Consider the following 20,124-nt stretch of genomic DNA (forward strand, 5'->3'; position numbering starts at 1 on the left):
CTCTGGTTCCTCAAGTGTTAGCTTGGACTAGAGAATAGAACAGTACTGGTGCTGGTGCTGATAAATGGCTTGGGATTGGATGTTAAAATTCAATGCCCTGGATAGTTGTAACCTTTCATCATCCATCTTAATTCACCTTTAAATTGTCTTGACCCATCAAGACATTTTCAAGGGAAAATAAATAAACCTTGACTCCAATAAACCATCAAGTACATCAAAATAATGCGGATGCTGGATGTCTGAAACAATCACAGAGAATGCTAGAGAAACTCAGCAGGTCTGACGGCATCTGCAGAGAGAGAAAAAACGAGTTAATGTTTTGAATCTGGCATGATTTTCCTCAGAACTTGGTTCTGAAGTAGTTACAGTCATACAGCATGGAAATGACCTTTCAGCCCAACTTCCCCATGCTGACCAGATTTCCCAAACTGGACTAGTCCCATTTGCCTGCATTTGGCCCATATCCCTCTAAAGTTTCTATCCATGTACCAATCCAATTGTCTCACTTCTCCACTTCCTCTGACACGTTGTTCCATATACATTCAACCAACGTGTAAAAAAGTTGCATCTCAGGTCCCTTTTAAATCTTTCTGCTCATCCGTCTAATTTCAGACTCCCTTACCCTGGGGAAGACTTTTGCTATTCACCATATCTATGCCCCTCATGATTTTATAAGCCTCAATAAGATCACCCTTCAGGTTTCTACAGTCTGGGAAACGAGTCCCAGCCTATCTAGCCTGCTCTTATAACTCAAACCCTTCAGTCTCAGTTACATCTTTGTCAATCTTTTTTTGCACCCTTTCCAGTTTAATAGCATCCTTCTTATAGCGGAGTGACCTGAATTGTACGCAATACTCTAAATGTGGCCTCAGAGTTCTGAAGAAGAGTCAGGTTAGACTTGAAACTTTAATTCTGATTCCTTCTCCACAGATGCTACCAGAGCCTGATGAGTTTCTCCAGCTTAACCCTGTGTTTGCATAAAGCACTTCAGCTCCTCAAAGCAATTACTGGAGATTGGAAATTAAAAAGACACCTCTGCAGATACTTAGCAGGCCTGGCAACAACTGTGGGGAGCGAGAAAAACAAAAATAACATTGCGAGTCCAAAAGAGTCTTATCAGTCTGGAAATGTTAATCTTGTTTCTCTCTCCAACGAAGCTGCCAGACCTGTCAAGTTTCCCCAGTACCTTCTGCTTCCATTTCAGTTATTCATTGCAGTTTTATGATTACCATGTCATGACTTACCACTGGCTATTGATGTCCAGCAGAAATTAATTGCTTGTTGTTGTCCTGTGGTGCTAAACGAAATGAAAACAATTCAGATTCTGCAAAATATATATTTTCAATCTTTAACTATAGAGGATTACTGCCGTTTTACTGTGGATTCAGGACTAGGGAACACATAAGTTTTGGTGACAGAGAGAGTTAGCCAGCAATTTGTGACTGAGTTACAAAAATTACCTCCTAAAATAGATAGAACGGCAGAGATAACTGTTCCAACATATAAATGGAAAATGGTTTTGAAAATGAATTAAAATGGAATGACAGTTCTGCTTGTGGGTACCTAGCTATAACTAAAGTAGTTTAACACAATGCATATCATGCTGGCTGAAATAACTCCATGAAGGTCGTTATCCTGTAATCAAGTTACCCTTTATTTAAATGCGCATAGTACATGACACTGACCCAGTTAGCACAGAGCTGACTCCGAGAGTCAGCAGAACCCTTAACACTCTCATTCATATCTGTCAGCCTGGGGTCCCTGATTGGACCAGATGAACAGCCCTAATCAGGGAAATTGTATTCTAAAAGGTCCACCTGGCCTACTTCATTCCAATCACTACACTGACATGTCCCAGATCAAATTTAGTCACGCAGATCTTTGAGTGTCAGAGTTGGGATGTCATGTTGAGGATGTGCAAGTTGTTTTTGAGGCCTCTTCCGGAACACCATGTCCAGATCTAATTGCCCTGGTATAGGAAGGATATTATTAAGCTGGAGAGGGTTCAGAAGAGAATTGCCAGAATGTTGCTGGCAATGGAGGGCTTGAGTTATAAGGAGAGGCTGGGCAGACTGGGGGTACTCTCACTGGAGCATAGGAGGTTGAAGGGTGACCTCATAGATGTTTATAAAATCATGAGGGGCATAGATAAGGTGACTGGCAGGTGTTGTTTCCCTAAGGTGGGGGATTTCAAGGCTAGGAGGCATATTTCTGAGGTGAGAGGAGAAAGACTTAAAAAGGATATGAGGGCTAATTATTTCACACAGTGAGAGGTTTGTGTGTGGAATGAACTTCCAGAGAAAGTGATGGATGTGGGTACAGTTACAACATTTGAAAAACACCTAGATACCTGAACAAGAAGTGTTTAGAGGAATATGGGCCAACCAGAGGCAGATGGGGCTAGTTAAATTTGGCATGATTTTTGGCGTTGACTATTTGGACTGGCGGGTCTGTTTCTGTGCTGTATGACTCTATGACTGTATGGCTTCGTTATGTGACTTTCGCACAGTGATAAACTGATCAAATACGCTTAATGTTAAATCTGATCACTGAAATCCTGACACTTTCACTGATTGACTATTTCTGATTGTCCAAAGGTTTAAGATTCTCACCAAGTTATCGGATTTACATATATCTCCCTGGATTCCTCTTGCCCCTTATTGCAGCATGCTATCCAGCAATCACACAGTTCTCTGGAACAGAAGTAAGGAGGGTTAAAATATATAACAGTGCTCCTGTTCTTCCTGCTAGACAGCCTCGTTACATTTACAATACTGGAAAATAGGTTTTCAGTGACTTATCTGTGTAGAGAATGAAGTATTAAACTATATAAGACAGGCAGAGAACACTGACCGGGATCTGCAATGGGCAATTTGTTGCATATTGTTTTCAAATTACACCAAACAGGAGAGTTTGAGAGAAAGGGATAAAATGTGATAACGTCAGAGAGAGGAAAGAGCAGACAAACACAAGCGAGCTTCAATATTGACTTAGCACCCATGCAGACCCTCTCTTTCGATGCTAGCCCGATTGTCACACAAACTGGAATTCCACACAACAGCCAGAATATACCAGCATCCCACAATTAAAAGGCCATCAAGCACTGGTGATGTGCTGGCAGTCTGGAGTTGCCATAGAGTCATAGAGTACAAAAACAGGCCCTTCAGCCTAACCTGCCCATGCCGACCAGGTTTCCAAAACTAGTCCCATCTGCCTGTATCCCTTTAACCCTTTCCAATCCATGTATCTCTAAATGTCTTTCAAATGTTGCAACTGTACCAGCCCCCACCACCTCCTCTGGCAGCTCATTCCATACACGTACCAGCCTCTATGTGAAAAAGTTGCCCCTTAGGTCCCTGTTAAACCTTTTCCCTCTCACCTTAAAACTATGCCTTCTAATTTTGGCCTTCCCTACCCTGAGGAAAAGACCTTGGCTGTTCACATTATCTATTTCCTTCATAATATTATAAACTTCTACAACGTAACTCCTCAAAGTCACATGTTTCAGAGGAGAAATGTCCCAGCAACTCAAATCCTCAACTCTTAGTAACCTGCTCGGAAATCTTTTTAGCACCCTTTCCAGTTTAACACCCCCATACATTTGTAAACACTTCGAATTATAGAATCCCTACAGTGCAGAAAGAGGCCATTCAGCCCAATAGATCTGCACAAATCCACCAAAGAGTACCTTACCCAGACCCAGGCCATTGCCTATCTCTATAACTTGCTCATCCCTAACCACGCTGATGTCCAATCACCAGGCTGGGGTGAGTGAGTAAAAATGATGCCGGGACAAAGACATGCAAGGTGCAGACACCACCACATAATCTTGTTCAGACATCGCTAAATTCCTGTGAAGCAACAACCAGATGAAGGGAGGGGAGAGAGTCCGATACCTGGTTTTGTAGTATTCCTGCGATTGTTCATCCTTTTCAAATCCATGGTCACAACATGACAGCCACAACCCACGAAAATTGCTGTGAGCGAAAAAGATACAGATCATCACCCAAACCAGCCCTCCTTCCATTGACTCCATCTACCATTTCTCACTGCCTTGGGAAAGCAGCCAATATAATCAAAAACTCCTCTTCCATTGGGCGGAAGATACAAAAGTTTGAAAAAATGTCCCAACAGATTCAAGAACAGCTTCTTTTCCATGGTTATCAGATTTTTGAAGGGATCTCTCATATATTAGAGTTCATCTTTCTCTGCATCTTCTCTGTAGCTGTAACGTTCTATTATAAATTCTGTTCTATTACCCTGAATTACTTATGATGTGCCTGGATAGCACACAAAACTGTACCTTTCACTGAATCTCACTCTGTGTGACAATAATAAATCAAACTGAATCAAGTATAAAGAAAGTTGAATGTAGAACAAGATAGTAGCAACTGCAGAAGCTGGAGAATCTGACATAACAATGTGTAGAGCTGGATGAACACAGCAGGCCAAGCAGCATCAGAGGAGCAGTGTAGAAAGTTTTGAGGAAGGGTCACCAGACCCGAAACGTTAATTCTGCTTTCTCCTCCACAGATGCTGCCAGACCTGCTGAGCTTTTCCAGCAACTTTGTTTTTGTTTCTGATTTACAGCATCCGCAGTTCTTTTGGTTCTTATGAGTGTAGAACGTTCAGTTGATAAGTCCCTTTGGTGATGTGGGGCATTTTTTGTTTCAGACTTTGACTGTTTCAGAGCCCAGCATTTGTTCTGACATCAATCACAGCTAAAGTTTCTCACATACTTCTGAAAAGATTACTCATGATGGTTTCCTTATGACCTCTCGTGAATGAATGTCTTTGAAGACACCAGCGACAATTGCCTGCGTTTAGTGACACACCAGCTATGCATACCAGGACTCTATTGACAGATATCGTCGATGTTTCAAACTCTATTCTTTTCGCCTTCAAGGACTGTGGGGCATGGATAGAGTGAATAGCCAATTTTCCTTTTCCTCAGGTGGGGGAGTCCAAAACTAGAGGCAGAGGTTTAAGGTGAGAGGGGAAAGATTGAAAAGGCACCTAAGGGACAACTTTTTCACGCAGAAGGTGGTGCATGTATGGAAAGTGCTGCCAGAGGAAATGGTGGAGGCTGGTCCCATTACAACATTTAAAAGGCATCTGGATGCCGATGTGAATAGGAAGGATTTAGAGTGATGGGCTAAATGCTGACCATTGGGACTAAGTCAGATTGGGATGTCTGGTTGGCGTGCATGAGTTGAACCAAAGGGTCTGCTTCTGTGCTGTATGACTCTATGGCTAGCAACTACATTAAAAAAAAAGATTTTTATTTATGCAAGGTCAATTTTATGACTTTATATGTTTCAGGTTATTTGGAAAGTTACTTTAATATTTTCAACAGTGTTTTAATCAGTTTTGCTTCTTTATCAGATAAGTCCTGTTTTCATAAAAAGTAATCAATTTTGACGTTTCTTAGAGGATTTTATTTTAATACAGAATCCCTGCAGTGTAGAAACAGGCCCTTTGGCCCAACAAGTCCACTCTGACCCTCAGAGCATCCCACCCAGATCTATTCCCCTATAACCCACCTAATCTACACATCCCTGAACACTATGAGTGATTTAGCATGGCCAATCCACCTAGCCTTCACATCTTTGGACAGTGGGAGGAAACTAGAGCATCCAGAGGAAACCAACACACACACACACACACACACACACACACACACACACACACACAGGGAGCAGGAAGGCTGAAATTTCTGAAGAAGGGTCTAGGCCCGAAACGTCAGCCTTCCTGCTCCTCTGATGCTGCTTGGCCTGCTGTGTTCATACTGCTCTACACCTTGTTTTCTCTATGCCACACTTGACAGACTTTTTTGTTCAAAACCATGCACATAATTGGCCATATCTATAACAGGGCAAAACATTTAATTTTACGTTGTCATCAGTGGATTAATGAGATTAGAAAAATGTAGAACCTTCCTCTAGCCTCAGTCAATCATAACAACCTGAAGAAAATGTTGATAAACTGGAATTTAAATAGGGTAAATTAAATCAGGAAAACTAAAAGTAAAAACTGTTACAGAAAGCCCATTATTTCAATTAAGTATAATTAGTAACAGTCCGGATTTTAATAATAAGTTTGTTTTTCCTGAATGCTTGATTCCAGTCAAAATGAATACATTTTTCTCAGGTGAATTTCACAGGAGAAATAATTAGTAGTATCACACAGGAAATCTCAACTTTCATTGCAAGCCTAATAACATTCCTCTCCAGCAATAGTATCCATTCATAATGAGTCAGTGACCTGAAACATTAATTTATGCAATTTCTCTGCACAGAGGTTAACTCAATTGCTGAACTTTTCCGATGCTTTTAAGATAAATTTTATAAACATTCACCTGGTTTCGATGCTGTCCTTCAATCTGGTTTTGCAGCAGGACATCCACGTACCGCAACAATGCCTTCAGAACAAACACACGTTTCAGTAAGGTACAAATGTAGCTGGCTTTGCCAAGTAGTCGCAGGCATTGAAGAAACAACTCAAACAAAGGCAGCCATTTGAACTGAGTGCTCTAAAACCTACGCAAAAAGGTTTCGAATTGATTAAATTCCAAAGGTGAACAGGAACGCTCTGGAGATGAGCTGGAGAGATTTGTAAAGGATGATACATCAAGTGTCATTCATGTCAAATTCATTCAACCTCCTTCAAATCATTGAGTTACCTAGGTCTGCACCATAGAAAAAGGCCCTTCGGTTCATTGATTCTGCACCAGCCAAAAACAGCACCTTACTATTTTAATGTCAGCACTTGGCCCATAGCCTAATAAGTATTGGCATCACAAGTTTACATCTAAATACATCCTCAAAGCGTCTCCCACCCTTACAGGCAGTGAGTTCCAGATTCCCAACTCCCGGGGAAGAAGCTACTCCTCACATCTGTAAACCTTAAGACCTTACCTTAAACCCAAGCCTCCTGGTCACTGATCCCTGCATCAAGGGGAAAAGTTTCTTCCTGTCTACCCTACCTATGCCCATCATAACTTCATACATCTCAAGTGCATGCACAACGGGCAAGTGGATGAATCCAGTGGGGAACTGAGGCACAGTAGACTCTGTGTTTCATTCTCCTTCTTTCCTCCGTTAGGACAGTAAAGAGGGCACGACTGACTTGAGAGCCTTTGGTTTTAGGGATACTTAGCAAGACCTTCCATTTTCGATAAGTGGTTGGTGATCCCATGCTACAAGTGACACCTCAGATCCTGAAGCAGCCCCTGTCCAAATGCAGTAAGATCTGGATAATATCCAGGCTTGGACTGACAAGTGGCAAGTGACATTTGCACCACACAAAAGCCAGGCTGTGACCATCTCCAATGAGAGACAATCTAATCATTGCCCCTTGACATTCAATGGTATTGCCATCACTGAAACTGATTTGATTTAATTTGTGGTCACATGTGCGTAAGTACGTGAAGAACTCTGCTTCTGGGCAGTACAGGCAGAACATAGTCAGCAAGGACATACAGATCATCGGGTGAAAACAAATCTCAGACAGAGTGAGGCCTCCAGGTTATGTTGCCATCCCAGACAGTATGAGGGCTAGGCCTGTATTCCCTTGAGTTTGGAAGATTGCATTGAGGCGACAGCATTTTTAAAGGATTCTGCACGGTGGTCACAGAAAGGGTGCTTCCCTTGGCAGGAGGTTAAAACAAGGGGACATGGAGTCTGAATAAGGAGCAAGCCATTTTGGACTGAGCTGGAGAATTTCTTCATTCAGAAGGTGATGAATATTTGGGACTCCGTAGCACCAAGGGCTGTAAAATATCAGTCATTAAGTCTGACCATGAAAGGGATCAACTGGGCATATTGATGTCATAAAGGGATTTGTAGAGATTTCAGGAATTTGGTGTTGAAGTAGTGAAACAATCATGATCTAGAATAACAGGGTTAAGGGGCTGAATGGTCTCCTCTGGTTCCTGTGTATTTATGTTTTGAGATAAAATGCTTGAGAAAGCCCAACTATTTATTTCTGTTGATAATAGGTGGCTCATAGCCATTGTTGAATACCAGTTTATATATGGATAACAGTCACCATTCAATAAGATGACTTGCTTATGTTTCAAATTCCATATTCACATCATACTTGGCAACATTTACACTCCATTGCCTGACAAAAATATTTAAAAATATATACCTATCCCATTCCACTGCATTTAGAGGGAGATTTTTAAGAGAAAATATTTCTCCACATTGCCATTCTGAACGGACAAGCCCTATTTTCAAAAAGTGCTTCACATTTCTAGGCCTTCCCATGACAGGAAACATTATTTCTACTTCTCCCTGTCAAGACCATTCAGAATCGTACATATTCCAATAAAATCACTCCTCACTCTTCTAAGCACCAGATAGCAGGAGCCAAATTTGGTCAACCTTTCCTTCCAAGACCATCCACTTATTTCAGATAGTGAGCCAGAAAACTCCTTGGAATGTTAATGAAATTGAGCATGCCCCCTTTCTGGATGCATTACAGCTCGGTACAGTGACTGCTCTGCTCAGGATCACAAGAAGTTACAGAGAGTTGTGAATACAGCCCAGTCTATGATGCAAACCAGCCTTCCTTCCGATGATTGACTATGTTTCCCACAGCTTCAGGGATGCAGCCATCATAATCAAAGGCTCCTCCCACTCTGGTTATACTCTCTTCCATCGGGCAGAAGATACAAAAGGTTGAAAATGCATATCAACAGATTTAAGAAAGCTTCTTCCATGCTGTTATCGGACTTATGAACAGACCTCACACACATTGGAGTTGATCCTTCTCTCTGCACTTTCCCTGTGGCTGTAACACTATATTCTGCATTCTACGCTATTAGCCTGATAGAGTCATAGAGTCAGAGGCACAACATAGAAACAGACCATTCAGTGCAACTTGTCCATGCTGACCGGGTACCATAGATAAATCTGTCCAATTTGCCAGCATTTGGCCCATTTACCTCCAAACCCTGACTGTTCATATATCCATCTAGATGCATTTTAAATGTTGTATTTGTACCAGCCTTCACCACTTCCTCTGGCAACTTGTTCCTTACATGGATCACTCTCTGTATGAAACTCTTGCCCCTTGGGTCCCTTTAAATCTTTACCCTCCTGCCTTAAACATATGCCGTCTTGTTTTTAACTCTCCCCACATGGGGAAAAGATCCATGGCACTCATGACTTTATAAACCTCTATACGGTCCTCCCCTCAGCCTTCAACACTCCAGGGAAAATAGTTCCATTCTATTCAGCCTCTCCCTACAGCTTAAACTGTCCAATCCTGACAACAGCCCTGTAAATCTTTTCTGAACCATTTGAAGTTTTAAAACATCATTCCTATGGCACGGAGACCAGAAGTGTACACAGTATTCCAAAAGTGGCCTTACCAATGTCCTGTACACCCGCAACATGGCCTCCCGACCACTATACTCAATGTCCTGCCCAATAAAGGCAAGCATGCCAAATGCCTCCTTCACTATCCCATCTACCTGTGACTCTACTTTTGAGGAACTATGAACCTGCACTCTGAGGCCTCTTTGCTCACAACACTCCCCAATATATTGTCATTGAGTGCGTAAGTCCTGCTCTGATTTGCCTTTCCAAAATGCTGCGCCTCACATTTATCTAAATTAAACTCCATCTGCCACTCCTCAACCCATTGGTCGAACTGATCAAGACCCTGTTGTACTCTGAGGTAACCTTTCTCACTGTCCACCACACCTCCAATTTTGGTGTCATCTGCAAACTTACTAATTATACTTCTTCTGTTCCCACCCAAATCATTTACATACGTGATGAAAAGCAGTGGACCCAGCATTGATCCTTGTGGCACACCTGTGGTCACAGGCCTCCAGTCTGAAAAGCAAACCTCTACCATCAACCTTTGCCTTCTACCTTTGAGCCAGTTCTGTATCTGAATGACTAGTTGTCACTGTATTCCATGTGATCTAACCTTGCTTACCAGCCTACCATGAGGAAGCTTGTTAAATGTCTAATTGAAGTCCATATAGATCATGTCCATCACTCTGCCCTCATCAGTCTTCTTTAGTATTTCTTCAAAAAGCTCAACCTAGCTAGTGAGAAAGGATTTCACACACACAAAGCCATGTTGACTGCCCGTAATCAGCCCTTGCATTTCCAAATACATGTAAATTCTGACCCTTAGAATTCCCTCCAACAACTTGCCCACCGCCGATGCCAGGCTAAACAGTCTATAGTTTCCTGGCTTTCCCTTACCACCTTTCTTAAATAGAGGCACCACATTAGCCAATCTCCAGCCTTCTGGTGCATCACCTGTGGCTATTGATGATATAAATATCTCAGCCAGGGGCCTAACAATCACTTCCCTAGCTTCCCACACAGCTCTAGTGTACACCTGATCTGATCCCAGAGATTAATCCAATTTTTTGCATTTTAAGACATCCAGCATCTCCTCCTCTGTAATTTTTCAACGTTTGTTTCTCAACATTCAATATCTTCCATATCTTTCATCACAGTAAACACTAATGCAAAATATTCATTTAGTATCTCCCCATCTGCTGATCTTTAAGAGGCCATGTTCTCTTCTGAGCTACCCTTTTGTCCTTTATGTATTTCTAAAATCCCTTTGGATTCACCTTAACCCCATTTGCTAAGGTTAGTTCATGCCCTTCTTTGCCCTCCTGTTTTCCCCCTTAAATATACTTCTACTGCTTTTGTGCTCTTCTAATAATTCATTCGATCTCTGCTGCCTATTCCTGACATATTGCTCTTTCTTTTTCTTGACCAAAACCACAATTTCTCTTGCCATTCAGCATTCTCAACACCTATCAGCCTTGACCTTCACCCTAACAGAAACATACTGTCCCTGGACTCTGGTTATCTCATGTTTGAAGATCTTCACATTTTCCAGCCATCCCTTTATCTGCAAACATACGCCCCCAGGCAATGTTTTAATGTTCTGGCCCAATGCCATCAAATTTGGCCTTTGTCCAATTTATAACTTTAACTTTTAAATCCAGTCTACCCTTTGCCATCACTATTTAAAAACTAATAGAAATATGGTCACTGGTCACAAAGTGCTCCCCCAGTGACACCTCAGTTACCTGCTCTATTTTATTTCCCAACAGTAGGTCCAGGTTTGCATCTTCTCTGGTGGGTACATCCACAGACTGAATCAGAAAATTTTCTTGTACATTCTTCACAAATTCCTCTCCATCCAAACCTTTATCACTGTGGCTGTCCCAGGCTATGTTTGGAAAGTTAAAATCTCCCACCATAGCCACCCTATTATTCTTGCAGATAACTTGAAATCTCCTTACAAATTTGTTTCTCAATTTCCTGCAAAATATTGGGGAATTCTGTAATACAATCCCAATAAGGTGATCATCCCTTATTTCTCAGCTCCACCCAAATAACTTTTCTGGATGTACTCCCAGAAGTATGCTCCCTAAATGCAGCTATAATGCTATCGCTAATCAAACACATCACCACCTCCCCTCCCCCTCCTCTCTTGTCTCCCCTTTCTATCCCTCCTAAAGCATCTGTACCCTGGAACATTAAGCTGCCAGTCCTGACCATCCCTGAGTCTGTAATTGCTATGATATCCCAGAGTCATGTTCACAACCCTGCCCTGAGTTCATCTGTCTTACCTCTTATTACTTATGTAAGGTAAGATTTGTCTGGATAGCACACAAAAGAACACGTTTCACTATATAATACAATATACAATAATAAATCAAACCAAATCAAAATCAAAATGTCTCCAATGCATTTATAAATTTCCTTAAATAGAGAACCAAAACTGCACTCATTATTGAAGATAAGGTCCCAGCAATGTCCTGTATAACTGAAGGTTGACATCCAAGGTAAAGGATAGCATTGCCTTAGCTTTCTTAATTAGTTGTTGTATCTACACACTAACCTTGTGTAACTCATGCACTAGGCCTTTTTGCTATAATTGCTCGCACCTTGGAATTCTGTAGCTAAGGCCCATTCATGTAAGACTCTGTTATTGCATTCTCCCTCGCAAAGTAAATAATTTTACATTTCTCCATATTATCCTCCATGCAGCCACTCCCTGAATCTATCTTTCTCCACCTACACCCTCCTTTTTAAATATGTGCAGAAACTCTCACTGACCACTTCTACATTTCTAGCTAGCCATCTCTCACTCTACTTTCCTCCTCTCGATTAGCCTTTTAGTTTGTCTGTGTTTTTTTTTCAAATTCTGACCAATGAATCGGTCTGTCATTGAACTTCATACAATTGTCTGTTTTTTCCTTAAGTTAGATATGTTTTTTTAACTTTCTTAAGTAACCACGGATGATGTGCACTCCCCAGGAATTTGTTTTCTACAGTAGGGGGAAATGTTGAGGAATTCCAAAATGAGACCCTCTGATTCCCACGGAATGAATTACTTTGGCACGCGAGAATATGCAGGAGGGAAAGGCAGATTCAGCGAGCCCATTTTACCATGAACCAGGCTGTTAAATCAAAGAATTCAAAGGTTTTGGTTAAAAGAAAAATAAGTAAAACAATCTTAACTTTTACCTTGACCCCTCTGATTCATCTGGAGACCTGCCACTACAGCAAGACAGCAAGATGCCACGATAACTCCTGGAAAATAGTGTCAAATCTGGTTATTTCTGAAAGGGAGCCATGGTAAATGTCAGTTACCAGTGCAACAGACAACCAAGCAACGGAAGAACTGCAAAATAAAATAACGGGGGTAAAGAAAATGCACAGATAAAGATTTTCAGGTAGCATTGAATCCCTAGAAGTGTGGAAGCACACCACATGGCCCATTGAGCCCACAGCACTGCTCTGAACAGCATCCCACCCAGACTCACCACTCCTGCCCATTCCCATGATTCCACAGTAAACATGGCTAATCCACCCAGTCTACATATCCCTGGACACTATGGGCAATTTAGCATGGCCCATCCACCTAACCTGCACATCTTTGGACCGTGGGAGGAAACCGGAGCACCCGGAGGAAACCCACACGGACACGGGGAGAACGCGCACACTCCACACAGGCAGTCACCTGAGGGTGGAATTGAGCCCGGACCCCTGGTGCTGTGAGGCAGCAGCGCTCAGCACTGAACAACAGTAGCAGAAAGTGACTGCTCAAGAGTGCACATCAGAGGAAGTAGGTACAAATTAGCAAACAACATAAATCTTCTTGTAGAGCAGGAGGATATGGCTGAGGTTCAAAGTGAGTATTTTGTGTTTGCCTTCATGAAAGAAGAGTCTGTGACTAACATTCAAATAAGAGACTTGACCATAGAGAAATTGGATAGGACAATAATGGGGCACTGTGACAGTAAAAGTTGGCAGTGTTGGAAGTAAAACTGTCACTCCTAGCCGGCTTGTGTGCACCAGAGGTTAATAAAGGAATTAAAGATGATCAGAATCTTTCAATTTTCCTTGGATAAGGTGATGGCATCAGAGGGCTAGAAGAGTGTAAATTTTACATTCTCGATCGAAACAGGACAGAGTCATAAAGTCATACAGCACAAAAGCAGAACCTTCAGTCCAACTTGCAAGCACTGACCAGATTTCCTAACCTGACCTAGTTCCATTTTGCCAGCAGCTGGCCCACATCTCTCTATTCCCCTCCTATTCATGTACTCATGCAAATGCCTTTGAAATGTTTTAACTGCACCAGCCTCCACCACCTCCTCTGGCAGCTCATTCCATACGCGCACCACCCTCTGTGTGAAAAATAATTGTCCCTTAGGTCCCTCTCTCACCTTAAAGCTATGCCCTCTGGTTTGACCCCCCCAACGTAGAAAAAAGATCGTGTCAATTCACACTATCCATGCCGCTCATGATGTTATAAAGCTCGATGAGGTCACCCCTCAGTCTACGATGCACTGGGGAGAAAAAAAGTCCTAGCCTATTCAGCATCTCCCTCTAATTCAAACCCTCCAGTCCCAGCAATAGCCTTGCAAATCTTTTCTGTGCCTTCTCAAGTATGACCACATCCTTCCTATTGATGCTGCTAAACTTGAGAGATGGAGAACCAAAAGTTTAACCCTCGACCAACATCATCGAAACAGATAATCTGACTACTATTTCACTGTTGAGACACTGTTATGGTCAAAAGGCTCCTCTATCCTTTATAATTCATTCATGGGACGTAGGCATCGCTGGCTGAGCCCACATTTATTACCCATTCTTGGTTGCCTCCAAGAAGGGTGACTATTACAACTCTGAGAACAGTTAATGCTGCCTGTCCTGTAAAATGCATTCAGAGCTCCTGAATTGGTGTACAAATACTGAGGCGTCAAACCTTTGAAATGTGGTGATCAGTGAGGAGTATAGTAGCAGATTTTGGAAGTGTCTAAACGCACCAGTGAGAAGGGTCTAGGCCCGAATCATCGGCTTTTGTGCTCCTCAGATGCTGCTTGGCCTGCTGTGTTCATCCAGCTCCACACTTTGTTATCTCAGCGTAGTGTGAGGACTGTGTATGGATAAAATTTATATATAGGGTGAAGTGCTTTTCTTGATGAGAAATAAAAACAGCGTTGACACTGTAAGGAAGATGATACAATCTTACTGGCAAATTTGGAATTTCGAATCTTTGAAGTTGGTGGAATATCTTGCTGAAATAAAAATGTACAACTCCCCCCGGCTTTCTAAATAGGGGCAACAGGACAAAAGCGAATGAGTTATTTAAACCCTTAATGAAATTTATTGTTTTGATCTCAGTTGGTGTATTGTGTCAAACTCTGGATACCACATATTTGTAAGAAAGAAATGATCTTGTATAGGGTGCAAGGGACAATTATTGGCATGAAATGAAGGTGTATGGCACTTCAGGCACATGGATTGACTTAAGAAATTGGGATTATTCTTCACTGGGCAGAAATATTTAAATGGATAGTTCACTGAATTAAAAATTACAAGAATGAATATAGTTTGGGTGGCTCAGTGGTTAGCACTTGGGCAACTGTCTGTGTAGAGTTTACACATTCTCCCTGTGTCCGTAAAAATTTGCACCAGGGGTTCTGGTTTCCTCCCACAGTCCAAAGATGTGTCAAGTTTGCTGGATTGGCCATGGAAAATTGCCCCATAGTGACCAAGAATATGCAGGCCAGGTGGGTTAGCCTTGATTTGTATAGGGTTACAGGCAAGGGGTGGTGAGTCTGGGCATGATGCTCAGAGGGTCGGTGCAAACTTGAATGGTCTCTATCTGTGCTGTAGGGGATTCTAAGATATTAAAGAAATATAGAGGCAGGGCAGATAGAAGTGGCTTACATCAGGGAATGCATGTGAGGCACAGACTTACCAAATGAGCAGCTACCACCATCCAGAAAATTCAAGGCAGCAGACACATTGGAAAGCAACCATCTGATCCCCTCCAGTGCACACACTAGCAGATTTGGGGCTATACTGCTGTTCCTTCACTGTCACTGTGTGTAAAAACTGGAACCCCACCCTCACCCTTCTTTGAACGTCACTGAGCATCTCACACATCTGACAGATTGCACCACAGTAAGTCAGTTCAGCATCACCCTTTTTGACAGAAATTGGGAATGTGCAATAAATTCAGCCACATCCAGCCTTCGAATGAATGAAAATAACAGAAAGAAAAACTTTCTACGAGTGAGGCAACAGCGAGCGATTTAGTTTAAGTGCATTTCTGTCTGCTCAAATTGAATCAAATGACACATTTTTGCTCCAAAGTTAAAACTTACTTTGTGTTTGTTTCATCCTGGAATTCAATCTTGTCTCCTATTACACTGCTGCAGCAAGCCAGGGAAAGACCACTCAGGGCCCTGTGTGGGAAAGGATGGTCAGTGCATGGTCCTTGTTGCCAAACAGTATTCAAAGGTGGACACGCTTACAGTGTTACAACATCTGCGCCAGCATACGGTCAGAGGACTGATGGAAAGTGACGAACTTGGAAGGCCACAGAGGTAGGGCTGGGGAACAGGATTGGCTGGGTAGCTCTTTCAGGAGCTGGTGCAGACATGATGGGCCGAGTGGCTTCTTTCTGTGCTGTAAAATTCTATAATTGATGTGAAGGAGGTAAACACATTCAGTCTTCAGACTGATTAAGCCAATCATCGGGGGTTGTTGGGGAGGGTGGATGCAGGGGCAGCCTGGAAAATGGAACTTGTCAAGCGAATTAATATACAAACAGAGAAAGGCAAATGTGCTTGTTTAGAAGCACAGGTCTAGCAATATGATTGGGAACAGATGTGGAAGTGACTGCGGATTATTCACTGGTACAGTGTATTCAAAGCTTTTAATGATGTGCTGGGATCTAAATCCCTATGTTGATTTCCAACTTGAAAACAGTCGTACCAATCAGGCGAAGCACTGAGTAAAACTGCAGTGTTTAAACTTTTAACTTTATTTCTTTAGTTTTCAACTTAAAACTAAGAAGGACTGTAGTGTTTAACTTTTAAGTTAATTTCTATTTCTTTCTGCCTTGTTCTTAAGCTTTTGTACCTAAGATGGAGCTGTGTGCAGTAACATTAAAAACTTTTCACTGTACTCCCCTGTGCTTCTGTACTTGAGTGCATATGACAATAAAGTTTAAATAAATAAAAATAATCTTGGAAGTGCACAGACAAGTGCAAGTGTGGATTAGGCAAGAAATAACATCATTGATGAAGGCTCTAATTAAGTTCACCAAACCGTAGTATGGTAAATCTCTCAAAATGATTAAGAGCTCCGCTCAGTATAATGTGCAGTTTGAAAATGGTAGGTGGCATAAAGATAGAACCAAAAGCAAAAGATACCCCAAACACAACATGCCGTGGATAGTGACGAAGGAGGCTGTAGGTTGCAGAGAGACATCGATAAGCTGCAGAGCTGGGCTGAGAGGTGGCAAATGGAGTTTAATGCAGACAAGTGTGAGGTGATGCACTTTGGTAGGAGTAACCGGAAGGCAAAGTACAGGGCTAATGGTAAGATTCTTAGTAGTGTCGATGAGCAGAGAGATCTCAGTGTCCGTGTGCACAGATCCTTGAAAGTTGCCACCCAGGTTGACAGGGCTGTTAAGAAGGCATACGGTGTTTTAGCTTTTATTAATAGATGGATCGAGTTCCGGAACCAAGAGGTTATGCTGAAGCTGTACAAAACTCTGGTGCAGCCGCACTTAGAGTATTGTGTACAGTCTGGTCACCGCATTATAAGAAGGATGTGGAAGCTTTGGAAAGGGTGCAGAGGAGATTTACTAGGATGTTGCCCGGTATGGAGGGAAGGTCTTACGAGGAAAGGCTGAGGGACTTGGGGCTGTTTTCATTAGAGAGAAGAAGGTTGAGAGGTGACTTAATTGAAACATATAAAATAATCAGAGGGTTAGATAGGGTGGATAGGGAGAGCCTTTTTCCTAGGATGGTGACGGCGAGCACGAGGGGGCATAGCTTTAAATTGAGGGTTGAAAGATATAGGACAGACGTAGATAGATAGTAGTATTCGCCAACTTTAGGTACATTTAAGTAGTCATTGGATAAGCATATGGACATACATGGACTAGGGGAGGTTAGACGGGCATGAGATCGGTATGACAGGTCGGCACAACATCGAGGGCCGAAGGGCCTGTACTGTGCTGTAATGTTCTATGTTCTATGTATGCTATACAGCAACCATGGAAACTGAAATGGAGTTTAACAATTCAGGTTGATGGCTGTGTATTAGTACTCAGACTTGTCAATTACTTTAACTGTTTGATACTTCACCAGAAGCTGCAAGACCTGCTAAATGCTTTATACTTTTCTTTCAGAGTCCCACTTAGCTTTTATTCTACAAATGCGTTTATGTGAACGGGTGAAAACGCTGCAGGCAATCCAAATGGTGGGAACGTTCAGAATTTTGAATACGTCTGCATATACACTGACAGGTTCATGTTTATCACTGTTTTAGTAGGCATTACCTGGGTTCCTCAATGCAGGGTGAGTCATACTCTTTTTTCACTCTCGCAGAACAGCATGCCATCCAAGTGCCTGCAAGATTGCTGTTAAATAGAGAAACATATGTCCTGTTATTCTGTGTCCTTGACAGATTGAACACAAAAGATCTCCATGCATACCTTAAAATGCTGCATGCTTCTGCCAGTAATCACAACTTAAAATTGCAGAATGTGATAGCCATTTATTGCATGCTGGTGGATACAGCCTCTTGTACCCCTGACAACTCCATACCTTATATATACATGGGATAAACAAAGAAACATGACACATAAAATGTAGAAGCAGAAATGAGGCCATTCAGCCCATTGAGTCTGCTCTGACATTCAATGACATCATAATTGATCTGACAACCTTCAACTCCACCTTCCTGTCATTTCCCCATAGCCCTTGATTCCACTGACCGATTGAAAATCTGTCTATCTTACCCTTTAATATACTTAAGGGCCCAACCTTGTCAGTCCTTCATGGTAAAGAATTCTACAGTTCACTTCCTTTTGAGAGAAGAAATATCAATGTAGGCCAGGTCTCAGAGAATGACAATACAGAATAAAGGAAAGAGATAGAGTGTTAAGTGGCATGGTGTGAAGACAACACTCTCTCTATTAACGTCAGCAAAACAAAGGTTGTTAACTGGTTGTTGACTTCAGGAAGCAGAGTATTAGGCAGGTCCCTGTCTGCATCAACGGTGCTGATATGGAGATGGTCAAAAGCATTAAGTTCCTGGGAGTGATGATCTGTACTGGCCCACCCATGTTGTCACAATGGACAAGAAAGGATAACAACACCTCTACTTCCTCAGGAGGCTAAATAAATTTGATATGTCCACAAAGCTTTTGACCATTTTTTACAGATGACCATGGAAAGCATCCTGTCTAGATGCATCACAGTGTAGTGTGGCAATTGCTCTTCCCAAAACTGCAAGAAACTGCCGACAGTTGCGAACACATTCCAGTCCATCGCACAAAACAGCTTCCATCCGTCGGCTCCATCTATACATCCCACTACCTCGGAAAAGCAGCCGACAGAATCAAAGACCCCTCCCACACTGTTTATATTGTCTTCCACTCTCTTCAGTTGGGCAGAAGATATAAAAGGTTTCATATGCATACAAACAGATTCAAGAGCAGCTTCATCATACCATAATCAAACTTTTGAATGGACCTCTCAAATGTTAATTCTGATCTCTCTCTCTGTGCAAATTCTCAACAGCTCGAACACCATATTTTGTACGCTGTTCTACACGCACTGGTGCATTTTTTGGTACAAGCTGCCTGGATGCCATGCAAAACAATATTTTTCATTGTATCTTTCAGATCCTGTGCAGATCTAATGGCAGAGGTATTCACTGACATCTTCAACTCTTCCTCCTACAAGCTGAAGTCTCCACCTGCTTCAAGAAGTCCACCATAATCCCCACACCCATGAAAGCATATACAGTATGCCTTAATGACTACCACCCAATGGGTCTGGCTTCAATAATCGAGAAGTATTTTGCAAAGGTTGGTCATGGCCCACATCAACTTCAGTCTCCCAACGTGCCTCAATCCCCTACAATTTGCCAACTGATATAACAGATCCACAGAAAATGTCGTATCGCTAACCCTGCGCTCATCCCTGGAGCATCTGGACAGCAGAGGTACCTATGTCAGGCTCTTGCTCATTGACTACAGCTCTGCCTGCAACACCATTATCCCCTCCGGACTGATCTCAAAACTGAGTGACCTTTGCCTCGGCTCCATCATCTGCAATTGGATCATCAGCTTTCTAACCTATGGGCCTCAATCGCTGAGGATAGGTAAGTGCACCTCCTCCACAATCACATTTAACACTGGAGGCCACCCCAGGATCTTCCCTCAGGCACCTACTGCACTCACTGCTCACTACTGCTAAATTCCAAATGAACACCAAGTACAAGTTTGCTGAAATTCTGACAGGATATTCTGTTCTCACGAGTTGGTATGTCAGGGTTTGAAATTTCATGATTGCCAGCAAAAGAGCTTGGAGTGAGATAAGGAAGAATTTAGTGTCATATAGCACAGAAACAGTCCTTATGGTCTCACTCATCCATCCTGACCAGCTTTCCCAAACTGAACTGGTCCCATTTGCTTGCATTTGGCTCATAACCCACTAAAGCTTCTCTCTCCATCCTTTTTCTTTCTAAATGTCTTTGCTCAGAGATGTTAGGCTTTGGAATGTGGTGCCTGGGTGGGTAGTGGAGT

General features: G+C 42.3%; 1 protein-coding gene across 3 annotated transcripts in view; it reads right to left on the reverse strand.

Annotated features, from left to right (window-relative positions):
• LOC125448540 (uncharacterized) overlaps positions 1-20,124 on the reverse strand; it is a 56,960-nt gene that overhangs the window by 21,083 nt on the left and 15,753 nt on the right. For all 3 annotated transcript variants that reach the window (XR_007246725.2, XM_048523905.2, XM_048523906.2), the window contains exons 7-13: positions 17,869-17,949; positions 15,680-15,760; positions 12,525-12,590; positions 6,359-6,421; positions 3,897-3,977; positions 2,613-2,693; positions 1,245-1,297 (exon numbers count right to left, since the gene is read on the reverse strand). Coding sequence is in view for 2 of the 3 variants with exons in the window: in XM_048523905.2 (XP_048379862.2) it covers positions 1,245-1,297; positions 2,613-2,693; positions 3,897-3,977; positions 6,359-6,421; positions 12,525-12,590; positions 15,680-15,760; positions 17,869-17,949 (506 nt within the window). In the remaining variant the exon portion in view is untranslated. The remainder of the gene's footprint in view (positions 1-1,244; positions 1,298-2,612; positions 2,694-3,896; positions 3,978-6,358; positions 6,422-12,524; positions 12,591-15,679; positions 15,761-17,868; positions 17,950-20,124) is intronic.

The sequence above is a fragment of the Stegostoma tigrinum genome, chromosome 41 (genome assembly GCF_030684315.1).
Source record: "Stegostoma tigrinum isolate sSteTig4 chromosome 41, sSteTig4.hap1, whole genome shotgun sequence".
In the NCBI taxonomy this organism is placed as follows: domain Eukaryota; kingdom Metazoa; phylum Chordata; class Chondrichthyes; order Orectolobiformes; family Stegostomatidae; genus Stegostoma; species Stegostoma tigrinum.